Raw genomic sequence first — 25745 nt, 5'->3', positions numbered from 1 at the left:
ATTTTTTAAAACTTAAATATTCATATTGTATAATATTTACCTACATAACATAACTATGAAATATTGAAAGCTTATTAATGATAAAGCTAAGAAAAGAAATAAGATAAAAACCTTAAAAAACGTTTTTAAAGGAAGTTATAACACTTTTCCATATATTAATACACATTTCATTGCCAAAATTGTGATATTCGGTTTGAGTAAATATTCATTTACTTAGCTTTAAGAAATAAAAAAAACATTGTAATTTAAATGAGTTATTTAATAAAACAAAAGGGGACTATGCACGTGCCATCTTGGATTAAGTTTCTGATAGAAAATTTTACAAAATATTATTTTTGATGATGAAAAAAACTTCGAACTCATTTGCTACAAGGATATTATATAACATTAGGTAGTATTTTCTATACAATTAATCATAATTTAAACTCAATTTTGTGTTCCACAATGTCAATATCCTCATAAGAATTGTCTGTACAAGGGAGATAATCTGTGTCCTTCATCTCTTCTCCTATTTCTTGTTTTATAGTAACTTCAACATTCTCAGCCTCCATGTTGACAGAGAGAGGATCCTCATCTAGAGTTTCCTCTTCTTTAATCTCAAGTTTAACATCAGCTTCACCACAATCAACAAAACTGGTAGAAGCTAAATGTTGTCCAGTATTCTTTGTAGACTCATTGAGATGAATCCTCTTATGTCTAGTTAATTCACTTCTGGTAACTAATGCCATTTCACATAAATTACATTTGAATGGCTTCTCACCTACATGTCTTCTCTTATGTACAGTTAAATCACCCTTATTTGCAAATGCCTTTTCACATAAATCACATTTGAATGGCTTCTCACCTGTATGAATCCTCTTATGTCCTACTAAATAACTCTTATATGCAAATGCCTTTTCACATAAATCACAATTGAATGGCTTCTCACCTGTATGAATCCTCATATGTCCTACTAAATTACTCTTATTTGTAAATGCCTTTTCACATAAATCGCATTTGAATGGCTTCTCCCCTGTGTGAATCCTCTGATGTATCGTTAATTCATCACTTCTTACAAATGCCTTTTTACATGAATCGCATTTAAATGATTTCACATCTCCATGAATCCTTTGATGATCAATCAAAGAATATTGATTTAAAAATGTCTTTTTGCATAAATCACATTCATGTATAATATCATTTTCATGAAGTCTCTTATGCACATTTAAAATATTATCATTTGGAAATGAATTTTTACAGATATCACAACTGAAATGCTTCTCATGTTGTACTTTTTTACCTTTATAATTTTCCATTTTTGTATTTAGTGTTGGGGGAGGGGCTCAAGGCAAAGATTCTATATGGTGATAATGAAGTGATAATGAAGTGATGGTAATTTCTGTTTCGCTAATGTAAGGACAATACCAAGCTATAAAGTTTTCACTTCAAATCCTTACAGTGCGATTAAATTGAGATATTAAATACATGTGTATCATTATGCTACACTTATAGAATAAAACAAATCTAGAGCATTAATTTATTGAAAATAGGTTGTAGTACATTATTTACAGTACACATCCGATCACTGGCCTTAGATTACCATAAACAAATTTTTAATCTATGGTTTAATTAAAGTTTTACTCTATGATTTTAGTATGAGATTTTATTCTAAGATTGTGCATAAAAAAGTAATGCAATATATCTGAAAGTAAACAGCTTGCATTAATAAAATTAACTTATTATAGAGAATTAATGAATGAAAAATATTAAATTATCTTAAATTTAAGAACATCAAAACATAAATAAATATCAAGTAATATTAACGATTTAATCACATTAATGTTACTTCCTTCACTGCTGTTCAAAAACTGAACCAATTGGATGTGTGTGTGTGTGTATTGACAGTACAAAGGGGAGGTAAACCTTGATGATATATCCAGTTTGACCACTAAACACAGCAATAGAGTTAATAGTATAGAGTTCCAACACACAACTTAAATAAATCCAATTACCAAACTTTGTTTGATGATAAGTCTTAAAAGCTTCGCGTGACAATTTCTAAGAATTAATTAAATCTTAATAGAGGAAGGATGGTTCTGTATAGCCTAAGGTTGATGGGAGAAACTAGATTGGAGTGTGAATTTCTTTTTTCCTTGAAGCTAGGGCCATGAAATTGTAGAGTTTAATGTTAGGAAAGAAGGGTTGAGATTTATCCTGAAATAGAAAAAAAAGTTGATGAAACAAATGTTTTAAAAACTACATAAGAGCAATGTAAAATATAACTTGTGATTTAAAGAGTAAGGTGGTTTAGGCACATTTTGTAACCAAACATATCATTTAAAAGCTAGGAAGGAAATATTTATAAAAATTCTAAAACCTTTCTTCTCTTTGGGTTACAATGAAAGACATTGGATACAAATGTAAGATTTTTTTGTTGATGGGGATCGATGTTTTATTTATTTGAATACTTTTCTTTAAAAACAAAGATGACAACAACCATAAAAGAGAAGTTTAACAAATCGGATAACACAATACTTACATGCTTATATTGACCATAAGAGCTAACCATTACGGACATGCAGACGGACTGACTCTAATTAAAGAAAAACTTTGCTTTAAAATCATTTACTTGGATTTTTAAAATGAAGTTCTATAACTCACAATCAATGGGTAACTGTCAAAATTATTTTTGTAAGATCATCTCATTTTTTATCAGATCTGAAATAAAAAATCATTACAAGAGAGATAATCTTTGTCCTTCATCTCTGCTCCTATTTCTTGTTTTATAGTTTCTTCAACATTCTCAGCCACCATGTTTCACAACAATCAACAAAACTGGTAGAAGCAAAAAGTTGTCCAGTATTCTTTGTAGATTCCAACTTTATGAGATGTTTAGTTGATTTGTTGTGCATTGATAAAGAATATTGATTTAAGAATGTCTTTTTGCATAAATCACATTTATGTATATTGCCATTGTCATGTAGTGCCTTATGTGCATTTAAAATATTATCAGTTGGAAATGAAATTCTACAGATATCACAACTAAATTGCTTCTCATGATGTATTTGCTGTTCCATTTCGTATCTAGGGTCGTGCTCTGATGTGTGGGGAAGGGCCCAATGCAAAGGATTGAATTAGAGTAGACTCAATACAGCTATTTTTATCTGTAGATTACTTTTCTATTAAAAAGTAATATGGTACCTGAGTGTCTTCAATGTATATGTATATAATTCTTAAATATAAACAGTAAGTATATTCATCAGATCATTTTATTCTTTATTTAATCTGAAATTAATAATCATTCATTTTTTAAACTTTAATATTTATATTATTTATATACCACTTCAGTGCTCCTAAGACTTGACCCATTCAGAGAAAATATAACTATTTGTAAACCAAGTTCAAAAACAGATTAAGGCCCCTTTATCCTAAAGTTACCTATTATTGAAGTTATCAAAATATTGTAATGAAAATAAGCAGTTTATTATAAGAATAATTTTTTATCGTATTATGGACAGCTTTCCGCGTATATCAAAATGATAAATTATAAGGATGAAAGTGGTTTTGTAAGCTCCTAACTAAATAGCTTTTTTACAATTTTTTTTTGTATTTGTAGCCTTTTCAGAAAGAATCCTTACTTGGGTGATGGGTGGGCAAATAAAATCAGTCCATGTGATAACATTATGTCTGTAGTGAAACTGAAAAATCTTGCATAGCATAGTTTTACAGACAATTTTCCATGTATATTAAAATACAAATCAACAAATTATTTAGTTTTATTAGCCCGAATCTTTGGCACCTTTATGCTAACAAAACTGGTTTAAGTCTTAAAATTTTTTTTTTAAACCCACGGAAAGCTGTCTATGATAGGATGAAATAAATAACTATTACAGGTTCACCATTTTAATTATCAACATGCAAAATTTAAAATTCAATTCTACCTTTAGCTAGGTAGGTATATTTTCTTGCACTTCTACATATATTATAACTAATAATAGATAATTAATATATATCTAGTAAATATACATAAAAAATATTACAACATCACAGCTTTATTTCAAAGATTTTTAAAATCCTGGGATTGGAGAGGTAATTAAACGTAGGGAAAGCGTTATATTGAGGTTATTAGGATTGCATTATTGTGTAGACTTATAAACAAGGCAATATTAAGCCCAATCCGTACTAAAGTAACAAGATCTGCTTATCTGTTACAGTGAGGGTTCTCATACGTCCAGGGAAGGTTAATAACAATTATGAGGGAGGGTACCTCCATTCTTACCCCTAAACTCAACTAAAAGTGTAGGGTCTATTTACCCCCCCACCCTCATTTAAGTGTCATACAAGGGTCTAGATTAAAAGGCTTGATCAAACAATCTATTTCATCTCTCTAATCCCTGGATTTCACAACATGGAAGGCAATAGGTTGAAGTTTAAATTCACAGCCAGAAAATAAAACTTTTAGGATTTTAAAAAGATTATTGATCATAATATATCTTACACAATTGTGATTATTTATAATTAAAAATATTTAATAACAAAGAATTATTTCAGTAGCGACTGTAAAGTAAATAGTAGGCTTTCTTTACTACAAAATGTAGAATTTTACAAATGAAAATAAGGGTCCTGGCTAAATTTGATTGCTAGGTTTGAAAATGATATCTCCTCTCTCCATGGGTTTGTATTCTATCTCGTGTCTGGATTCCTTGTGACGCTTTATCTGTATGATAAGAGGGCTTTAGTTACAAAGATCAAGTTCTATTACCTAGTTATATACCTTGTTAGGGCGGGGTTCTCCTTGGATTTTAAGATATAATCTATAGAACCCAAGTGCACCATCCACGCTCACCAGACAATCAATTTGATTGCACGACCTTTGTCTGCAAGTACTGACTGTACAATACATGGTACTTTAATAAAGTAACAGGCTTGTTTGTGTCTGTCTGTACTGAAGTATCTTGCTAACCGCAGAACTGATATCACTAAATCACTAAAAGGACTTCCCTTCCTACAAGAGCGCTGACACTTTTTCTTTTTAAAACTACAATTGAAAAGGGAGGGAGTCGACATCCCCCTCCTCCTAACTCAAGGGCCCCTAGAGGCTTTTAAGGACGCAACCGCTAGAATGTACTAAAGCCGTGCCTTAATTTTCTTCTGTGAAGAATAATCGCAGAGGTCACAAAAATATCTGAATCCTTCGTGGACAATCTTGATGTGCTGGTTCAGTTCTGCCTTGAATGTGGTAGAGTACTGGCATTTGTCACAATACACTTTCAACTGAAATAATAGATCATCAATGCTTCTGTGGACGGTTGATAACAACGTAGGCTAGACCTTTATATTTGGTCCAAACTTAGTAAAATCCCAATAAATACAAACAACCAACCCCTTTAAATCCCCCATAATTTTACTATCAATCATTGTCGTGCTTATGACTTTGCATAAGTTGAGTACTTGCATTTTCATAATATTTAATACTTTTAACTACAAAAAACGATAAGATCAAGGGCAAAGTCAACCTTTTTTAAAGACAATCCTATTGGAATTCGCTAGGGCCATAAAAATGAAAGCATTTTTAAAGCTAAAGAAACTTATCGTATTCAATTTGGAATAAAATTATCTACACATTAAAATCTACTATTTTACATCTTAGGTACGTTAAGACCTTTTAATAATTAACGTGAAACCGTCTTTTATTTCATTTAAAGTAAATCTATTTCACAAGTTCGAATCCTATCAGTCACCTTTTCATGGTGCTTGTTTTTATGTTTTCTAAGGCTCCATATTGTGGTACCAACATAGTCACATTCGTCACATAACTTCTTTATTCCCTGGTGGACAACCTAAACAAACAAAAAGTAGTTTTCTTCAAAGTGCCCAGTGGTGCACAGAAACCCCCTCCACTTTATTAATATTAGATTAGTTATAAGGGTAGACGGAGAGGGGGGGGGTAGTTTTGTTTTTTTGATTGTTTATTACTTTAGTTTAAGTCAGGTTAGGTTATATTAGGAACTAGATAGTCCCACAGGGCTCAAGGCACCACAGGTTTAGGCCCCAAAAGGTTAGGTCCATCTGTAAGGGTTAGGCATGGTTAGTGTTCGAAAGGTACTTTGAGGGAAAGCACCTTTAATTTGCCTCCAACTAGGATGACAACATCCATGACAGCGAATCTCCAAAAATCAGAAAAAAAGACAAACTAACATTTAAGACTTTGGTATACATATATACGCTGCATAAATGACCAAAGATTCCACATATTAAATAAGAAGAATAATAATATCATACTTTTAGGTGGCAAAAATTTATCAAAAATTATTTTTACCTTAATATGTTCTGTAAGGCTGATTGTTGTTTTAGCTGAATATTCACATTGATCGCACATATATTTATGCCCTACAGTTTCTCAATTAAGTCAGAGATTTTTTTAGTTGCATGAAGTGCATTTAACGAGTTTAATTGCAAGCATAAGTTACAAAAATAATATCTATCATATATAATTTTGTATTACAATAAATGGCAATCAATTAGGCTCTACCAAAATAGCCATCATGCTGTTTTTGTGAAAACAGGACAGCCATGTAAGTTGTATAAATCCAAAAAATATGATTTTCAAGTCTTGATATTTGAAAAACTATCCTAGAAAATTTTTATTCTTTCAAATATATGTCCTATAGATGTAGTTTAAACTAATGAACAGAAAATAATATGTAGTTCACTAAATTCAAATTAATAGCACTTCGTGCAACTACCCTAATAAAAATAATACTTTATATGGTGAATTTAAGATTGTTTAACAGCATAATTAGGGCTATTCGACCACTTTTATAAAATGAAGAAAATGCAGGCGATATAAACCATTGAAGTTGTATGTTCAAGAATAAGATTTTGATTCAACAGGGCATTGTGCTAAAAACCCAATCTAACCAAAAACGTTAAAGTTGTACCCAATGTCGTGAAGAAAAGTAAGTGTAACCTTAACAAAACATTGGAGTAACAGAATATCAGCCAATAGAGTCAGAAATATTAACACAACATAGGAGCTACAAAAGAGCAGAGAGCAATTTACTAGCAGACGAAAAAGGTCCAAACCACAGGAACCAGGTAGTTGTTAGGGTTATTCAACATCTATACTTAAACATTTATTAACACAACAATGAAATAAGATTTTACGAATTGAAAACAATGAAATATTAAGTCTGTACTGCCCTATTGACTGGAAGATTTGCCCTGAAAACAGATATTATTATCTAATAAAAAAAACTCTGACTTATTTCCTTCATGAATAGCAAGTTTGTGAACTTTTAGATTGTGAACATTTTTTGCTACATACTCGCACTAAACATTTGTTTCAACTTTTTTTAATTTCTATTTGTCCGACGGAAAGACATCCTTCTAATTTGTTTTATAAGAGATAATAATGATGCTTATGTAACCGGATATCTCGTGTCTGTCTGTAGCTCAAGATCTGGCAAACTACTGGGCAAATATGATTCTCCTAATAGGGCAGGGAAGGTTTATAACTATTATAATGGAGAGTACTTTCACTCTTACATGAGAAATCACCATTATAAAAATCCCCCCCCAACAAAAAAAAATTCTTTTCTTTTTAGAATTGAAATTATTAGAGGAGAGTCGACTTATCATCCCCCCCCCCCCCATCCATAGACGTCCAAGGGGGGGGGGGTAATGGGGCGATTACCCCCCCCCCCCATTTAAAATTGTTTGGGGGAGGGGGGTAAATACCCCCCCAAAAAAAGCTTGGACGTCTATGCCCCAATCCCCGCACTTCTTCTTAAATGTCCCTGGAAGAGGGCCTTAGTGGCATGTCCGCTAGCTTTAAAAATGATTGAATCAAATCCCTGATCGCACATATACTGTTTCTTATGAGATTCTTTTTTGTGTGCTCGCAAGGCTGACTTTGTAGTTTCTGAATAGCTGCATTGATCACAGGAGTATTGTTTTCTATCTCCATGTTCTGTATCTCTAAAATTTTAGTTTAATTAGTTGAAAAATGACATTCAAGAAAATGCTACAGTGACATTTAAGAATATAAATTAACTTTGCTTCAAACTTTTCAGCCAATCAAAAAGTAATTTTAATTAAAAACATACATAAATAAATTTTTAAAATTAATAAAACTACAATCTCTAAATATGTTTTAAATATAGGAAAAGTCACGAGATAAAAATAGACCTTTAGCTATTTACTAAAAAAATCCTTTATTTTATTTAAATAGTACAGGGAAAAAAACTTACTTGTGCTTTTTCAATCCATAAGGTCCAGTGGTGCTTACAAAATCACACGACGAGCATTTAAATTGAACACCTAAATTATTATATTATTTTTTTCAAGTGATATTTAAAGATATTAAAAGTATTTTCGCATTTATTTCTGTAACAAGGCAACTAACGGCCATAAATCAAAGATAAAAATGTAAAGATACTACTACTGCTTAATTTATTTTGTTCTAGCAGCTACGCCCTTTAGGGCCTCTAGGGAAACTTGAGGAAAGGAGGGGGGGGGGGGGACTTAAGTAAGGATTTCTCTTTAAAGGATGAAGATACCTTCCCCAAAAATAGTTAAAAACCTTGCATGGAACTATACGAAGCTTTACTTATAAGAGAACCATGATATGAGTTTAACAGTCCGTGAGATCTTAAGCTTCAGACACAAAGACAAACATCCTGTTACTTTTATATACGTATGGATTTTTTGAAAATACTAAGCATAACCTTACCATCATGTTTAATCTTGATATGTTTCTGTAGGTTGGATTTACAGTTGGTTTCATAGTCACATTTAGAACACGAAAAGCTGCCCTGAATTATTATATCATTTTTCCATTATAAGAAACTAGTGGCTTCGGCTATAGCCTCTAGGGGATTTGTCCCATGAGGTAATGCACTTGGTTTGATCAGTTAGGAAAACAAAAGAAAAAAATTAGGTAGGTAAGAACCTAAAATAAAAATAATTGGTAGGACTTAAAAACAAATTAGGCACCTAAAAGAAAAATTGGGGGCATTTTTTTGGAGGGGAGGGGGGGGGGGGTTGGCGGTGTTTCAACCCACAAAAAATAGCCTAAACCACCACAGTACCAGTAGGTATATTCCCTGAAGAGTATAATCCAATCGGTTCAGCGGTTACCGAGATCTTAAGCTTGAGAAGGCCGAACGGTCGGACAGGCATCATTCTACTTTGTATTATAGATATTATACATCATATTATCATCACACTCTGTAAGGATTCCTAAGATTATTAGGCAATACGTTTTTAGCACAGCATCTCTACTACTAAGTCTTAAAATTTAGGTATGTCCATATTAAGCACCCTGTATTTAAGTAATTTTGGTATAGATTAATAGGGAATTTTTGTTCATATTTCTAAATAATGTATGTTGAATATTATGTGCATTGATAATTTATGTTTTATCTCCGCTTTTATGTATGTTATCATTCTTGTTTACTTTTTAAATTAAATTTTACCTTATGATTTCTGTAAACATGCATGTACATTTTTTTAGCATCTTCAGTCTTGAACTTGCATTTATCACATGGTATTTCAGTCAAATTGTGCTAAAAAAGAATAGAATTAGTCTTTTTAATGAGCAATTAAAAAATCCGTTTTTCAGGCTCATGATACGAAACAAAATGCAATTTTCTAAGTCACTTTTTAGCAATATAATAATCGATTTAAAATTACTTGGATGTTGCACCATATTTTCATTTACTCTACTTACGTGATGCTCCCAGATGGCTAAAATAAAGATACCCCCCAAAACCACCTCCTGCACCCCAACCTTCCCTCCTTCTGGATGAACGAAGTGGCCAATAGATTAGGTTTTCTATATCATTTTAAAAAATCGTAAGTATAAAATGAGCGTTTATTATGTATAAAAAAAAAATTCAAACTAAATAAAGATTGAAAAGATACTGTTATTCATAGAATAATCTTGGGGGGTAAAGAAATTTTCATTCGAATGCTTTTCCCCTCCCAATTAAAATCAAATACAGGGTGGGGCACATAAATCCGGACTTTTTCAAATTTTTAAACAAATGAACATGAAATCGTCAATTTTAAAGATTTTATTGAATTTTAAAAACTGGGAGGCAGAATAGGTATATGACTATTAGATTATTTAAAAAAATGGCCGCCAGTCTCATTCGCCGCCTCTACCCGCCTCCTCAACCGCCGGCAGGCCCAGGTCAAAATGTACCTGTCCAAGCTGGCGAAGTTCTCCTTGATAGTGGCAATGAGGGAGGTCTTTGTGATATGGGCACGTCTATTGGTGCATACTTTAAAGTAGCTTTAGGCCCAAAAGTCCATTGAATTAAGATCAGGCTGCTGGGAGGCCACATTTCCTTAGGATCTTGAGTAACCGCAGGATCCAAATTAATCCAACTTTCAAGCTACCCTTTGCCACAGAGGCTCTTATTTGGACCACAGTTGAGCTAGAACGTCGTTCTTTACCTTTTTGGAAATGGCATGACAATTTAGCTAAAGTTGTCAAAGCAATCCATAGTCTAAAATGAGTTTTAAAGTTCCATATGGGTCGCTGAAATCGAGAACCGAAAAATATTAACAATTTTTCACGATTTTTGACGTTTTTAACATCTTAAAATCTGACACATTTCACTTTGCTGGAGTACTACGGCCAAGCCATTTCAGATAGAGAGCTCTAGTCTTTTCTAGTGTCTTACTTATGTATCTAAGAGTATCTCCAGCAAGTTTTATAACCCTACCTCACCTACAGATGGGCTGAGGTCAGATTTAGTGGGCCCTAGTCGTGAATCAAGATTAAACCACCAGCGCATTTCGAATCCGCCTTGTTGAACATATTCGCGGCCAGCTCGGAGTACACGTCCCCAATCGTCCAAATATTTTTTTGTGCTGAAAGGTCATTACCTAAGCTTTTTATAGTGGGGTCAAACGTCCTGATTGGTCAAGTAGTTTTGACGCTATGGCCGTTTTAAAAAAGTCCGGATTTATGTGCCCCACCCTGTATTAACCTCAGTTTGAATATGTCTACTCAAAGCCATAATACTATCCAGTGAAGTTTGGCATAGCTGACAGGTCATCTGGATTTTATCATTCTTCAGTTTGCCAGTTCCAGCTACTTTTCCTCTCTTTCTCTAAAACATTGAATGGATGCAGTTATTATTTTAACAGAATATCAAACATTCTCACAGGGCCCCTAGCTGGGGACACAGAGAATTACAACATCAAGTATAATAAGTAAGTATTAATTTTTGTCAATGGTAAGTGTGTTAGATTAAGTAATACTTTTGTTCCTAAATAAAAACACACTGTAGTTTACATAATGATTTTATGTAGAATTTCTTTAAACACAACAATTACAACCCCAACTCCCCCCTTCCTCAAAAAAATACCAATAGGTATATTAATATAAAACATTTTTGCCCATGAGTGGGTCTGTTCGAATCCTACTTAACCTAATCCTTCGCCACAAGCCTAGAGAGTAGAGAGGTGCATCGCACTAAGAGAAACAACCCAAGAATGTATATTAATAGTTCAAAATCGAATGTAAAAAATGTCTGCATCTTAATATTTAGATTGGAATTTTATAAGGATTCGGGATTGTACATTTAATCTTTACTTTTTTTTAATTTGACAAAATAACATGCTTCAGAAAGTGAAAATGACATACCGGTTTAGGATAATATTCTTCACTTTCACTTCCATCGTCTTTTATAAAATCATCCTCATTCAAATTTACACCTAAAATTAAGATAAAAAAGCATTTATTTAGATATTTGCGGTGCCCCACTTTAAATTGTAGTTTTAGATAAAAATGTCCTTACAAAATATTTTTAACGATTTCTCTTGGGAGGGTATTGGTTTCCTCCCCCAAAATAATTATAAAATTTGCCTAGGCCTATGAGAAGCTACATTGAAAAGGAATTTGGAATGGGCATTTATTATCTTCAGTGAGCACTTTAAGTGAAAACCGCAATATTACCTTCAACAAAATCATGGTCCTCAGTACTAGTAGGAAACCCGTTTTCCCCAGGAGTAATGTCAATACATTCAGACTCTTCTTTGATTCCTTCACCCTTTTAGAGAGAAAAAATTACATTATAGCAAGAGATCTAATTCTAAAGGGATAAGACAATGGCCGATATATTGATGTACATTGTACAATGTACATCCCAAAGGATGATACACTAAATTACCCATTCTGAAGATTTCAATTAGTGGTTGAAACGTTTGGACACTCAACTTCATGACCCAACCAATCAAAATTTTAAAAAAAGTGCCCAAAGTTGTTTAGCCAACGCATAAGAAAACGCTATTATAAAACTTAGGGGACTAATTAACAGCCCAATGTCCCCTTCCCCCCTGCATTATTGCGAAATTGTGTTTACCACCCTCAACTTTAAAACCCCTCATAACTTTTTAAATAATACATTAGATTACCCTCCTCAAACAACCTAACAGGAATGCGCGCATTTATTCAAATTGCCGTGGTTTTACTTCAGTGGTAACCTGTTTGAATACATTTCATCAAAATGAAAATTGAAATCCCTCCACTAAATATGACAGATAGATGTTCTACCTTTATAAACCCCAATAAATAAAATCTTTAAGAAAGACGAATTTAAACTTACAAATCTTTAGAAAAGCTAGGATCTTAAAGTAGATTAAAATCATTTGTGGAAAAGATAGGACACTACCAAAGTTCTAGAGCCAATGAAAGAACGCGTTTATTTAACTTTGGGGTCAATGTAATTTACAGACAAATGTATTGTAATACTGTGGGTATATTCTACTATTCTACCCTTTCTTTTTCAAAATTGTAAACAAAACTACAAACCTCATGTTTAAGTATAGCTTCATCTTGTTTCGTAAGCTCCTTGATGTCACTGTACTCCCAATTAGGTTGAAATATATCAAATTCTAATTCTTTATGAATATTTGAGGCATCTAGAGTGATTGTCCTAAAAAGTAAAAAATTACTTAACTGCGGCCTCAGAAATTCATCAGAGGGGTATGGAACCTTCATTGGGTCAAGAAAGACGAAGAGAGATCTTCCTAATGCATTGTTTTAGTGGAGTGTACACAATCCCCTTAGAAATAATGATGAAAATCATTCTTGAACATCAGACATATTAACATCGGCGTTACTGACAATTATAGGTAAAAATATAGTGAGGGAAGGAAAGCTTAGCTGAACACACTTTGAATTGTGAAAATAATGATTTATAATTCTTTAATTCAGATTAATAAAGGTATATATTTATTAGTTAGTAAAATAACATTTAAATTAGATTTCTTTCCAACACATCTCACAAGAGAATATATATATTTTTTAAAGGGGTGGTTTCACGAAATGCACTTGAACTTAATTTAGTGAACCACATATTTTTTCCTGGTTAATGGGTTTAACTACATTTATATGGCATATATTTGAAAGAATTTCAATTTTCTACCACGTAGTTTCTAAAATATCAAGAACTAAAAATCGTCTTTTTAAATTGCATGTATCACAAAAAGACGATTTTCAAGTCTTGATATTTTCAAAACTACGTGGTAGAAAATTGAAATTCTTTCAAATATATGCCATCTAAATATAGTTTAACCCATTAACTAGCAAAGAATATGCGGTTCACTAAATTAAGTTCAAAAGCATTTCGTGAAACTACCCCTTTCATTAAAAAAAATATTCTTAGTTTTATACTTTAAAAACTAGTGGCTGTGCCCCTAGCATTTAGGTGCTCTGTATTTAGGTAGGGAAGGACAGAAAATATAACCTAAAACCATCCTAAGTCCTAAATCTAAAAAAAACAGTCTAAAATCAACAGGAGGACTATGTGAATATTCCCTAAAACGGAGAACTCATTTGGTTCAGTAGTTTTCGAAATCTTAATCTACAGACAAAAAACCTTATTAATTTGTATAACAGGATATTGTTGGGTCATATCTATAATACGGTATGCTTAGATTTTAAGTGAAGCATAAAAAATGAAACATACCTTCCATATAGAAAATCTATAATTGGAAGAATCTCTGGTTGTGTATAATCACTGAGAACAATTGTGATCACGTTATCGTCTGTTTCAGTTATCTATAATGTAATTAATGCTCATCCTTGATGATAATAAACTAAACCACCCCATTGTAGATTAAAATTATTGCCTGAAAAGTATGAACCAACCAAAAATTAACAAATGAGAGTACCCAAAGTTTGGGGTTAACGAATGAGTTTTAAAAACTTTGGGTACGGATAAAATTTACAGCCAAACGTTCCCTCTGTCCCAGTATGTATAATAGTATATCCCCAAAGTCAAAAAGTGTGTGTATCTTAGTCAAGTCTACTTTTACAGTGTATCAATCGATACTTTATTACTTGTATGTTTCAACAGATTTTCATTTACTATAATAAAGTGATAATCGCAGCTGGCTAAAATAACGATAATTCCCATCCTCCCACTTTACCCCATCCTTACTGGATAAACGAACTGACCAATAAATGACGTCCGTATTAGCAAGCTAAATTGACGACAAATGAAACTCTTGTCATTAATGCTTTAAATCTGTTTTGTGTAAGTGTAACTTGACAAATCAAAAATCTTTTCACAAAAAATGGTAGAAGGTATGTAGGTAATTTAATTAAAAATAAAAACCTAATGGTAGAAGGTATGTAGGTAATTTAATTAAAAATAAAAACCTATTTCCGTTTTTAATACCTGAAATAATCGTCTAAAGAGAGAGCTAGCCGCCGCTAAAACCAACCTAAATTATGAAATTAAGATTTAAAATAAACTTTTGTTTAATTTAAAAAAAAAATTTAACATGTAGAAAATGTGTTTTGTAAAGTTATAATATTTCATCAGAATTTTTATACATATAACTCAAGAACAAAAAAATACATTGAAACGTAAACCTAATTAATATACCTATATTTTTAGAAATGGTAAAAATTGTATTATTCCCACAGAACCTTAGTTGAAACTAATGTCACGTGCACCAATTTAAGTAACTCGACATAGTTTGTTTAAATAAAGATTAATATTGTTTGCAGAAAGGTTTCAACAAAATATGGTTACTTCAAGTAAATTATCTCATGAAATGACAATCTTAGGCACTATTTACAAGACGAGTTGCTTCTCCCGTATCCTGAAGGGGAGGGCTGTGTAATTGTGGAAAACAGCTCAAAACCACATTAAGACATTAATGAGGCTTTTCAGAAAAGTACAACTTATTCGGACCAACAATTTCCAAGATCTTAATCTTTAGACAAAAAAAGGATTGCCATTAAACTGGATTATTCTTCAAAGCGTACTCGGATGAACTTTACACGATTTTCGGTACAAATTTTGGATCTAGTGAAGTTCGCGGTAGGTATGATGTTTCTGGGAACGAAAATCTAAAAAATCTATTAACTTTAAAGGCTACTAGCTGCTAAACGATTGAACGTACATGTTATTGCAACACATCGTAATAAAATGCATGAAAAGGCCTACAAATAATCTGCAATAGCCAAAATCCACATAAAAAACTTGAATGAAGAAAACATGCGTAAAAAAGTATTTTTTTCGCACATTTATGTGCACTGCAAGGTAACTGTGCGTTTTTGAGCAATGTCTATTTCCTATTTTTTGTGTAGACCTTCTAATATCCGTTAAAATTTTGTGCTAACATAATGTATATGTTTTTGTAGATAATAGATCCCAGGAACATTTTACCATTAAAAAATTTTGCGGATTTACCTGTGACCGTAAACCGAAACATTATCTTTACATTTTAATACAACATCAAAGTTATCTATATTATCATAGCTTAGATAATAACTGCGTCTAAATATCATTTTTGGTTATCTGAAATTATTTGTCATACATGTAAAAAGACGTTTCAATTAAAAAATTTATTTAATAACTTATGTTGGGAATACATTGTATTATTAAACAATATTGGAAGCATGCATTAAATTAAAAATCTTGCTTTTCTTCTTCTAAGCTCTTGAAGGGTTTGATAAATCCTGAAATAAAAATTAAATAAAGAAAATGAATAAACAAAATAAACCCAAAGTTTATCAGCCAGCGAATAAGATGGCTAGGTTACAAAACGTTGGGATTAATGTAGTATTTTCTTCAATGTTCAACCAAATTAAAATTGAATGGAAGTCCCCAAAATTTATAAACCAACGAATAAGGTTCTCTTCTAAAATAAATTGGGTGCCAGTATAATTTACAGTCCAATTTCACCCCCCCCCCCCAAAAAAAAAAAATATTTAAGAAAGGATAATAAATAATAACCTGGTAAAGTAATTTCTAGGATGTTATTTTCTCAGGATAACTAAACCCACATTTTAAAAAATCTAGGAAAAAGGATAAAACTATTTAAGAAAAAGCGATAATCAGGGAAATTTAATAAGCAAGGGATACAGAACTAGAAACAATATTATTACAATGAATCAATTATTGATATGATTGTATTTTCATCAATTATGGTGGGGGGGAGGAGGGAAGGTGGATTGTATTGTTATGAGACTAAGAACATGACAAAAACTAGTTATTAAGAAAAACAGGAATTGAGAAAAGATTCTAAAAAAGTGACAAAAATAGACAAAGTGGCAACACGAGGAGTTTAAGAACAACATCAGGTTTTTATGCTGGCAGAAGTTTCGTTCTTGTTGTGTTGTGACAGCTTGGCAGCTGTAACAGCTGTTTTGGCAGGCACATTGGCTGGCAACTGCTTTGCTGCTCTTCATTTGTTGTATCAGGATTGTTTGCAGTTCAATTTGGCAGCAAAGTTTTATCAGTAACAGCCACTTTATTTTTTGTTTGGCAGCTCTAAATATTTGAGTTTATAAAATTTACGTTTATTTTTTCAAAAACAAGGATGACAACTTCTACAAGCAGCGAAGCGCAAAAAAATCCTGGAATGACAAATGCTAAAGTGAGTTATAAAGCAGATGTTCAGTGGTCTTAATAAAGACGAAGATAGAGAAATATGATAACAAATATTAGAAAATAATAAAACCTCTAGAAATAAATAAAAGTCTTTTGGGGAATGACCGACTAAAGTAAGTTGTATACTGGATATTAGGTGTTTTTCTCCTTTTTTGTTTCTATAATTTTTAATACCTACATGAAATCAATATATTTTCTACAAATTAAATAAATAATTCTATAAACATTCCTTTTTCATTGAAGCTTCATCTGTACATAGGTAATTGTTGTGTTGATGTTTTCTTTCATTTAATGCGGCAGGTCAAATCAATTTTCATGTTTCATTTGGCAAGTCCTGTTTTTTTGTTTGTTGGTTGATTGATTGCCGCAACTCCTCTTATCGTTGCCACCTAAATTAAAATAAACTTATGAAGTAAAGCGAATAAAGAACGATTTAATAATAACAACTAACAAGGATTTTAAAATGTTTTTTTTTCATGGACTTACGGATTTTTTTATAACGATTATATAGTTGTTACACTTCCTAGATCGTACCTAATTGTTATAGGAATCATAATGTTTGAAACCTTGTGAGACCTATAACTGCTGTGCCCTGCAATATCCGATATAACCTAACCTAAATTGAAATTAAGTAACAAACTAAATACTACTACCCCCCCTCCCTTATTATTTTCAATCTATTTCAAAAAGTGGGGGAGGGGTTTATTTCTCGACTAAGCACTTTGAGGGAAACCGCAATAAAAGAAACTACCTATAAAAAGTTTAGAAAAGATGAGGCGCTATCAGCCTGGCATCAGATTCCCTCCAACATCAGGCCATGCAGTGCGTTCAGTTGCACCATCTGTACAAATACATAGAATTTACATTTTGTGAAGTTTTAGTGAAAATATATAAATTGCATAAAACACAAGAATACGATTTTTAAGTCTTGATATCTTTTAAACTACATAGTAGAAAATTTAAATTCTTTTAAATATATGCCCTATAAATGTAGTTTAAATCATTGAACAAAAAAACATTTGCAATTCACTAAAGTTAAAATGCATTTCGTGCAACCACCCCTTTTATCATATTCCTGTATATACCAAAAAACCTTACTTTGGTGTACACATTATATTATAGGATAAGCCAACAGACGATAAATTGAGGTGCAATATTATCAAGTTTGTAAACCCAATTAAGATTTGTTAAAAGTCTAGAAAGTTTTAAACTCAATGTCGGGGGCAGTAAAATTTAATTTATTTTTCGGGTTCGGAGCGATACTAGTTACACTTTTACCTGATGAGATAATGGACATTTGACAAAGCTGGCAATATTGTCATATATCAATCATAATCTAAATAAACAAAATATTCAATTAATAATTTATCAATCAATCTCCATCCTTATATTAAAATAACAGGGCGCTGTCTGTAGCGAAGGATATCGCTAACCGATGAACTGATATAATTCTCCTTTGTAGTGAAGATTCTTTAAGGTTAAGGGATGGTTTATCACTATTTAGAGGGAGAGCAGTGGTTCCTGAACCCTCGCAAGAAACATAGCCGATAAAAAAAGTCACCCTTGAAATGCCTTGGGCTAAAACATGCACAACTCCTTAACATACACTACACCACAGTTAAAACTTCCAGACAGAGACCGTGCAATCAAACAGTTGTTTGTCTGTTTTTATATTCCTTAAGAGTGTTTTGACCAAGAAGGAGAGATAGGCTTCCCTTAGTAATCCCTCGTCATTGTACGTGCGTGACTTAAAAGTGACATTAAAAATGTCATCCATAAATTTCTTAGATATTGCAACAGATTTCAAGTAATCTGATAAAGTGATGCTTTCAGTTGGCTAAGATAACGATACCCCCCGTTCCCTTACTATCCTACTTTATAAAACAACTGACCAATAAATGAGGTCCATATTAGCAAGCTAATCCGTACCTGATGACAGATGACTCCCTCTCAATTCTGTTTAAGAATATCTACTTGAACCAGACTGGTCTCTTCTCACTCATCTAATCACACAAACATTTCATATTTAATAACAAATAACAAAAAAAGATGAATATTTTTATAATACCCTTGGAGGGATGAGACATTGGACTGGTACCCAAATTTGTTAAAATTTCCCTATATTTTTTTTGTTAAAAACTTTGGATACTTTTATTATATTGGAATATTATAGTAATGCTTAGCCAACTATTTTAATCTACAGAAAGATTATTTTGCTTATAATCAGTAGGATGTACATTGTACAATATTTACATCAATTTATCTTCCGCTGTCCTAGAATCTGTAGGTACATCCTTAAGTCTTTCTGTTAGACTTCTTTTATATTAATGAAATAAAGGGTCAATAACTGCTGACAAAAGCAAACAATACTATTTATTTGTGGTTGTTAGCTTTTTACTGATGCGCTAATTCTGGACTTAAAAGCTTCTTTATTAGCTTGAAAGTTTATTCATTAAAGTAAAACACTAAGGGGGGGGGGGGGGGTAATTAACTGTAAGTCCACAACCAGTGGACCCTGTGCCGACTTTCAATTGGGTCTTTGAATATCAGAAAATAGCGTCGTAAATTAATAACACAGCCAAGTCGCTACAGGTAACAGTAACAAGCCCTTTTCACTCCACAGGGGGAGCATAGGCAGCTGACAATTTCTGTAACAATGTGGCTTTTTTATGGATGTGAGATAGGGTTGTCAGCCTTAAGCCCTATGATTGCAGTGTAAAGCATCCATTTGCCCATCAGACAACCAACCCTTTGATTGCACGACCTTTGTCTTAGAAGTCCTAACGGTGCATGATAGTGAGTTGCGCCTGTTTTGGGATAAGGCATTCCCCCTACTCTAACTATGTCGCGCACCTGATATAGCAGCAGTAGGACCATTTTTAACGTCTTTAGTTATGATGCGGTGTCGGACCGAGATTCAAACCTATCACCTTCCCGACGACGAGCAGATGCACTACGCGTTGAGCCACGCGCTACAGGAGCAGAAGTAATTTGCTAGCAGACGAAAAAAGTCCCCAACACTGGATTCAGGTAGTTATCTGGATTATACATATATACTAATATATTTTTAGTTTATTCAATATCCATGAATGATACCTGATGACTTGTGTGTAGGTCCAAGTCCTGATGTTTATGTTGTGTGGTGGATAGAAGAACAGGCAAGTACTATAGAGTTGGTTGGTCAGGATATTTTCTAATGTGTTTCATTAGAATCAAATAAAAGTTTACATTGACTGTTGCTGTTTCATAGCAAGGAGTATTTTAAATGGACACAGACTTATATATATGAGATAGAAAGAAAAATAACACCATTAGCACAATATTAGTTTTCATGAAAACTGATGCCTTTTTTAAATGACAAAAATTACTGTCCTTTCTTGTACTAGGACGTCTAGAAATCATTTTCCAGTATGGCTTCGAAACCGATTAATATCCACTGGTTTAGAACCAGTTCTTAGCCAAACTGAAAAATCATGTATAGCATTGTATTACAGAAAAATTTCCACGAATTTCAAAAAGAAAATCATATCCATAGTAAGTTTAGTAGGTATTTGTGTTTCTGTAAAATATTTACGTAATTATATCAGAGAAAGAAAAAAAAATAACCTACAGACAGATTATAATGCATTAAAATAGAAATTTTATCTTATGTAAACATATATTTTAATTCCAAAACCTGTTTTAGTTAGTAGTACAAGGTTGAAGCTTGGATTGGACTAACTTTTTGTTGTTTTAAAGATTTGATGAATAAGTCATTTTTAATCTCCACATACTATAACCAAACAAGAATATCCAAAGATGGCAAGTTTAAACTCAGCCTGAATCATTTGTTAACCAGTTAAGCAACTTTTTTTTAGCTTTACATTATGTTCAAATTAAATATAAAACAAAATTCATGTAAAGGTTAGAAATCATTTTAAACTAGGGGATTACTTTTTATTAATGTATTCACATAAAATTTATAAGAAACATTGGGTTTTATACTAATAAGCAGGAAGGGGATAATGGACTGTAAATTACACCAGAACCCAAAGTTGTATAATTACGTTATCTTATTCGTTGGCTTCAAACTTTAGGTAATTTTAGTTAATTTGATAATTTGGTTTTGTTAGTGTCCAAACATTTAGACTAATAGTATTACTCAACAAAAAGGTTTAATTTTGTTCATTGGGGATGTATTGTATATATAAATCAAATTCAATAGAAGTCCACAAAGTTGTTAAGCCAACGAATAAGAAAACATTATAAAACTTTTGTGACTAGAGTAATAACCAGCCATATTCTCTCTCTCCCAGCAAATCAGCAGAATGTTTTAAAAATGACTCAAAATACTTGAACAAGAATGAGTTGTAACAAAGTTGCATAACTGTGCCTGGTCCCACAAACACGATCTACTGTAATCAGGTAGTTAAGACACCCAGATGACTAAACTGAAGGCAAAATCACTTGTAAATGTAAGTGGACCATCTAGTTTAAATCCCCCCCCCCCCCCGGCTCGCATGGCTTTCATCCCTTTATTTTCATCTATGATAAAAGAACTGAATCTGTGTCTTCAGTTCGTATAAAACAATTTTTAGAAAAGGCTCAGATTAAGATTTATTATGATATTTTGCCTCAACCCTGAAGTTGAAGGTTCAGAAGCTACCAATTTAGGGAAGTAGGGAGCCCTAACAAGTTTGAAAATTAGGGAGGGTTAGAGGTATTACAAGAGGTCCACAAGCAAATTAAGTGATCCCTGGCTTAGTAAAAGCCCATAAAGAGATGTTGACTTACAACAAAACTGAACTGGCCTTCTTTTCTTTCTTTATTTCTGCTCTACATTACTCTCATTGCAAGGTTTGAAGTTTTCACTTATCTTCATAAAATCCTGAATAAATCAATCATTTCACTGGTCCTTTAACTTTTATTAAAATTTTCTATAAAACAAAATAATCATATGCAAACTAAAATATAAGTTTTTTTTATTTGTTTTTTAATTAAATACTTGTCTTTTATAGATAAAATGGGTTCCCTTAGTAAAAACAAAGATGCGACAACGTTTTTTTATGTATATTCATAATCTTACCTACCTGTATAGAAATATAAAATACCCTAATACTTTAGACATTCCTGCGTTTGTCTACTCTGACGTTTGTCACTCCTGCGATTGTCCTTGAACCATACAGGATTTGGAAAAAAAAATATTTTGCTTAGGTACCTTGTCTTTAAGTTGTCTGTATATAATCATTCTGTAGAGTCATTCAACTGTTTCGTGGCACTTCCTTTCAGATGGTTGCAAATGTGTCTTCACAGTGTTTGTTCAAAATTTTAGTTCATTTTTGTACCGCTAGATGGTAATATGTGGCAACAAAAATGATGATTTAGGTTGTTTTGAGTTAAGACACAGTTCAGTTAACGTCCAAACTGAACTAGTTGAAACGCTCCTGCTGAAAAAAATACTATTTTAGAAAAAATTAAGTTTCAAACTAGTGATAAAACAAGAATGGCAACATCAATAAAAGCAAAGCACTAAATTTTTTTTATGAAACCTTGCCTTTATACAGACCATAAGAAAAAAGATGATACAAACATAAAAATATGAGCACAGCATAAACATGTTTTAAGTTAAAAAAAATCCTAATGTAACAATAAAGTTTTTTAATATATATCCTTTTAGTCTATCCTCAATTAGCCAATCAACTTAATCAACAATGATGAACAGACATACTGTATTTACACAGTAGCAGTTCTACTACAAATTAAATTTCCAACCTGTAAACTAACAAGAAGAAGTGAAAAATAATTTATTATTTTCTCCTCAACTAAGCAAAGTACTTGAGCTTCTTGGTACTAATTCATACCTTAATACGAATGATTGTAAATTACTTGTAAATAATTGAAAACTACATGGTTTAAATTAATTAAATTTTGATTCTTGTTAAGCTAAAAGCAACAAAATTTTTTTTTGATAAGATGATTCTTAAATTTTTTAGCTTTTCCTCATAGTTCCTGTTGAGCAATGAAACCCACCATTATATTTATTTAAATGAAAATAAAGGGGCAGATATTTTTCAACCCTCAACTTAAATTTATTTCATAAATAAGGTGGTGGGGTTTCAGTGTTCAACAGGCACATTGAGGGAAAACACCAATTTTTTAACTCATGTAATAAAGGAACATGTGTAAAAAAAGTTGTATTACCTTCATTTTACATGGACAGAAACTTGGCATCTCTAAAGCGATTCTTGGATAATATTTTTTTAAAATTTATATTTAACGGCTACACCCCGACGACAGGCCTATAGAGGTACTTTCTGGAAGGGGGGTACAGTTGACCCTCCACTTTTAATTGTAATGAATTCTAGGGGTAATTTCTATCGGGAGAGTAGGAGGTACCTTCACACAAAATAGTGATAAACCTTCCTTGAACAAAAGAGAAGCTTCACTTTAAAGGAGAACTTCATCTGTTTAGTGGTAAGCGAGATCCTTCGCTACTCACAGACATCCTGTTACTTTTATATAGGGATTTTAATAACTATATAATTGTAAAAGAGGTAAAGTTAAATTAGATTAAAAGTTACTAGATAGTGTCTTTCTATTTTAATTTTCTTAGTTTAATGGCAGGTGTCCCATGTTAAAAATATTATCCCCTAACCTTGCGTGATCAACTGAGTCCAGCTGGCGGCCGTGTCCGCTGCGGCCTCACAGTACAAAATACAAAGCGTGCAGTTGCTCTGCTACCAAACAAATACGGTTACAAAGAGAGCCGATACACATTTAGTAAAAATATACACGAGCATGCAGAGAGTTAAATCATTAAGAATGTTGAGTGTGGTGTGTTCTTTTTTTTTCTTCATTTATCTAAAAATATCTAATCATTAGGCTTTTGGTTTTCTAAAAATTTCCGTTTGATATTTTAGTTTGATAGGTTTTGTGGTCTAATTTGACGGGCTATGGTTTGAATGATGGTTTTGTGTTAGGATGCTTTCCAGTGGCGTCTTCAGTACCTGAATAACATTAGGAGTTAAAATTAGAATTTGGCTTAGCTAGCACAGTTTATAAAGAAAATTCTAATATTAAAAAACAGTTGTCTGAGAATTCGAGGAATTGAATGAAAAGTTCAAAATATCAATTAAATGTAAACGGTAATAAAAAGCAAAGACGAAGTAAAAAGTAAATTCAGAAAACAATTGAGGCATCAGTTTTACACATTTTATGAAATAATGTTTCTATTTTCCAAGTTCAAAATTAATGTCAAAGTTGAAATAGACAGACATTTTGTTTTCATAAAAATACCATTGAAAACTAGGGACATATGTAAACTGAAAGCGATACTCCAGTTAAGAAAGCTAAACTTTATATAACACAAGTTGTGTAAAAATGACATTTTATAAAAAAAATAATTAATTACCTTAGGATTCAAACTCAATTTTTATACAAGATTTTGTTTTTGTATTTTTTTCTGATGTGATTAAAAAGGTAGATAATAATATAAATGAGTACGTTCAGTTGTACTCCAATAAAAGGTTGTTTGTTGTTTTTTTTTCTTTATATTAACAATAATAATAATGATAGCAATTAAGCGGTTTTTAATTGTTTTTTTTGTATTTTTTGTTTTTGTGTGTGATTGTGTATTTGTGTGTGTGTGTCCAGAAACAGGATCTGTATTTGTATTGTATGTACAGGTTGTTGCCAGGAAAGGTTTAGTGTGTTACATCAAGATCCTGATGATCAATATAAATATTATAATAGATTTTTTCTGTTGAATGTTGGGGTTTCTCATTTTAATTATGATTTAATATATAACATTAACTATTACAGGTAAATAAACTTTAACTAATCCTTAGTCTTAAAATCTAGGGGCGTATTATTTTAGTGTAAAACACTAGAGGGGAAAGGGGTTAAATAACTGTATCTTCCCATCCCAATGACCTTGTGCCGACTCTCAATAGGGTCTTTGCAATCAACCAATGGTGTTGGGAATATGAACACAGCCAAGTATCAGAAAACAATTTGCTAGAAGACGAAAAAGGTCATTGGAAAAGGTAGGGAGGTTGGGAAAATTCATCATATAAGAATGATTTTATCTTTTATAACCTATCCTCTTAGTCCAAAGATAAAGCCTATATACCAGGTTTACGAAAATGTGTCAGAAATCCCCCCCCCCCCTATCTTACTATTTTTAATATCTAAATTCCTGTGTGGGTGGGTTGTTTGTTGATGTGCCAGGTCATGGTTGGCGGCATTCAGGGGGGTGTAGAGCTGCACAACATGCCAATACAGGTTGCTCTCTCATGAGAAGATGCTTTTAGGTCCCCTAGTCAGATCAGTTGTAATTACAATAATCATGCTGAATAAACTGGCTCAAATTATCCAGACATAGTTATTCAATATGAACAAGATGTCTTTCTGTACTAAAGGAAATCCATAACCGCTAAACCGATATGGTTTTCCTTTACAATAAAGCTTCTCATAGGTACTAAGAAGGTTTAAAATTATTTTGGGGGATAATACCACAACCATCTCAAAAGAAATCGACCCCAGAAAAAAATGACCCCCCAAAAATTGTTCTATATTTTCTTCTAAAAATTGAAAATTGAAAGAAGTTAAGGGGTTACCATAACCCTACCACCCCCCCCCCCCTTTTCAAGTACCCAAAGAGTCCTCTAGGGGCGTAACCGCAAATACACCAGCCATTCCATGTTCTGGTATGGGAAACCTTCTCAAACAATTCCCCTACAAGTTAATGACTACCCATATTTTTTAATAACATTGTAATTACTCCTGCCTTTCAGTTGGGTATTTATTACAATCCTCTCTGAGAAAACATTGACATTATTTTAAATGTTTTTAATTATC

General features: G+C 32.3%; 3 protein-coding genes and 2 long non-coding RNA genes across 17 annotated transcripts in view; 1 reads left to right on the top strand and 4 right to left on the bottom strand.

Annotated features, from left to right (window-relative positions):
• Window positions 1-25745, top strand: part of GCS2alpha (glucosidase 2 subunit alpha) — a 220187-nt gene that overhangs the window by 88037 nt on the left and 106405 nt on the right. The window lies entirely within an intron of this gene.
• Window positions 269-3260, bottom strand: LOC145333100 (uncharacterized). The gene is made up of 2 exons (XM_080178261.1): window positions 2609-3260; window positions 269-2193 (listed from the first exon to the last, which is right to left on the bottom strand). Exon 2 carries the CDS (start codon window positions 1293-1295, stop codon window positions 414-416), a length of 882 nt encoding a protein of 293 aa, XP_080034387.1. The 5' UTR covers window positions 1296-2193; window positions 2609-3260; the 3' UTR covers window positions 269-413.
• On the bottom strand, window positions 3247-15808 carry LOC145333094 (uncharacterized). Its single transcript, XM_080178252.1, has 16 exons — window positions 15705-15808; window positions 14682-14727; window positions 13968-14059; window positions 12809-12932; window positions 11954-12047; window positions 11642-11712; window positions 10983-11105; window positions 9459-9548; window positions 8714-8795; window positions 8232-8301; window positions 7838-7959; window positions 7253-7313; window positions 6299-6371; window positions 5721-5819; window positions 5119-5253; window positions 3247-4696 (listed from the first exon to the last, which is right to left on the bottom strand). The coding sequence occupies exons 1-16, from the start codon at window positions 15800-15802 to the stop codon at window positions 4607-4609; spliced, it is 1470 nt and encodes a 489-aa protein (XP_080034378.1). The 5' UTR covers window positions 15803-15808; the 3' UTR covers window positions 3247-4606.
• Window positions 15845-16789, bottom strand: LOC145333102 (uncharacterized). Its single transcript, XR_013884456.1, has 2 exons — window positions 16251-16789; window positions 15845-15973 (listed from the first exon to the last, which is right to left on the bottom strand). It is a non-coding gene; the product is annotated as an uncharacterized LOC145333102 (long non-coding RNA).
• Window positions 17177-24613, bottom strand: LOC145333101 (uncharacterized). 4 transcript variants are annotated; one of them, XR_013884453.1, is made up of 13 exons: window positions 24298-24613; window positions 23542-23893; window positions 23088-23130; window positions 22659-22747; window positions 22105-22333; window positions 21681-21774; window positions 21280-21337; window positions 20584-20725; window positions 20004-20100; window positions 18837-18910; window positions 18186-18243; window positions 17659-17748; window positions 17177-17296 (listed from the first exon to the last, which is right to left on the bottom strand). It is a non-coding gene; the product is annotated as an uncharacterized LOC145333101 (long non-coding RNA). The 4 variants fall into 4 exon arrangements; XR_013884455.1 differs by having other exon boundaries at window positions 22105-22330; XR_013884452.1 differs by having other exon boundaries at window positions 23088-23119.

This window comes from Acartia tonsa, chromosome 12, assembly GCF_053477335.1.
Source record: "Acartia tonsa isolate MP-2025a chromosome 12, ASM5347733v1, whole genome shotgun sequence".
Taxonomy (NCBI): domain Eukaryota; kingdom Metazoa; phylum Arthropoda; class Copepoda; order Calanoida; family Acartiidae; genus Acartia; species Acartia tonsa.
The sequence above is the reverse complement of the archived record's forward strand: the minus strand, read 5'-3'. Positions and strand labels throughout refer to the sequence as shown.

Bases quoted from the DNA above. Each gene is read 5' to 3' on its own strand.
- LOC145333100 (XM_080178261.1), bottom strand. From the start codon at position 1,295: ATGGAAAATTATAAAGGTAAAAAAGTACAACATGAGAAGCATTTCAGT.
- LOC145333094 (XM_080178252.1), bottom strand. From the start codon at position 15,802: ATGATATTTAGACGCAGTTATTATCTAAGCTATGATAATATAGATAAC. The intron at 12,933-13,967 runs GTATGTTTCATT...TTTACTTTTTAG, and splicing joins ATAGATTTTCTATATGGAAG to GACAATCACTCTAGATGCCT. The intron at 7,314-7,837 runs AGGGATTTGATT...AAACAAATGTTT, and splicing joins GAAACAGTATATGTGCGATC to AGTGCGAGTATGTAGCAAAA.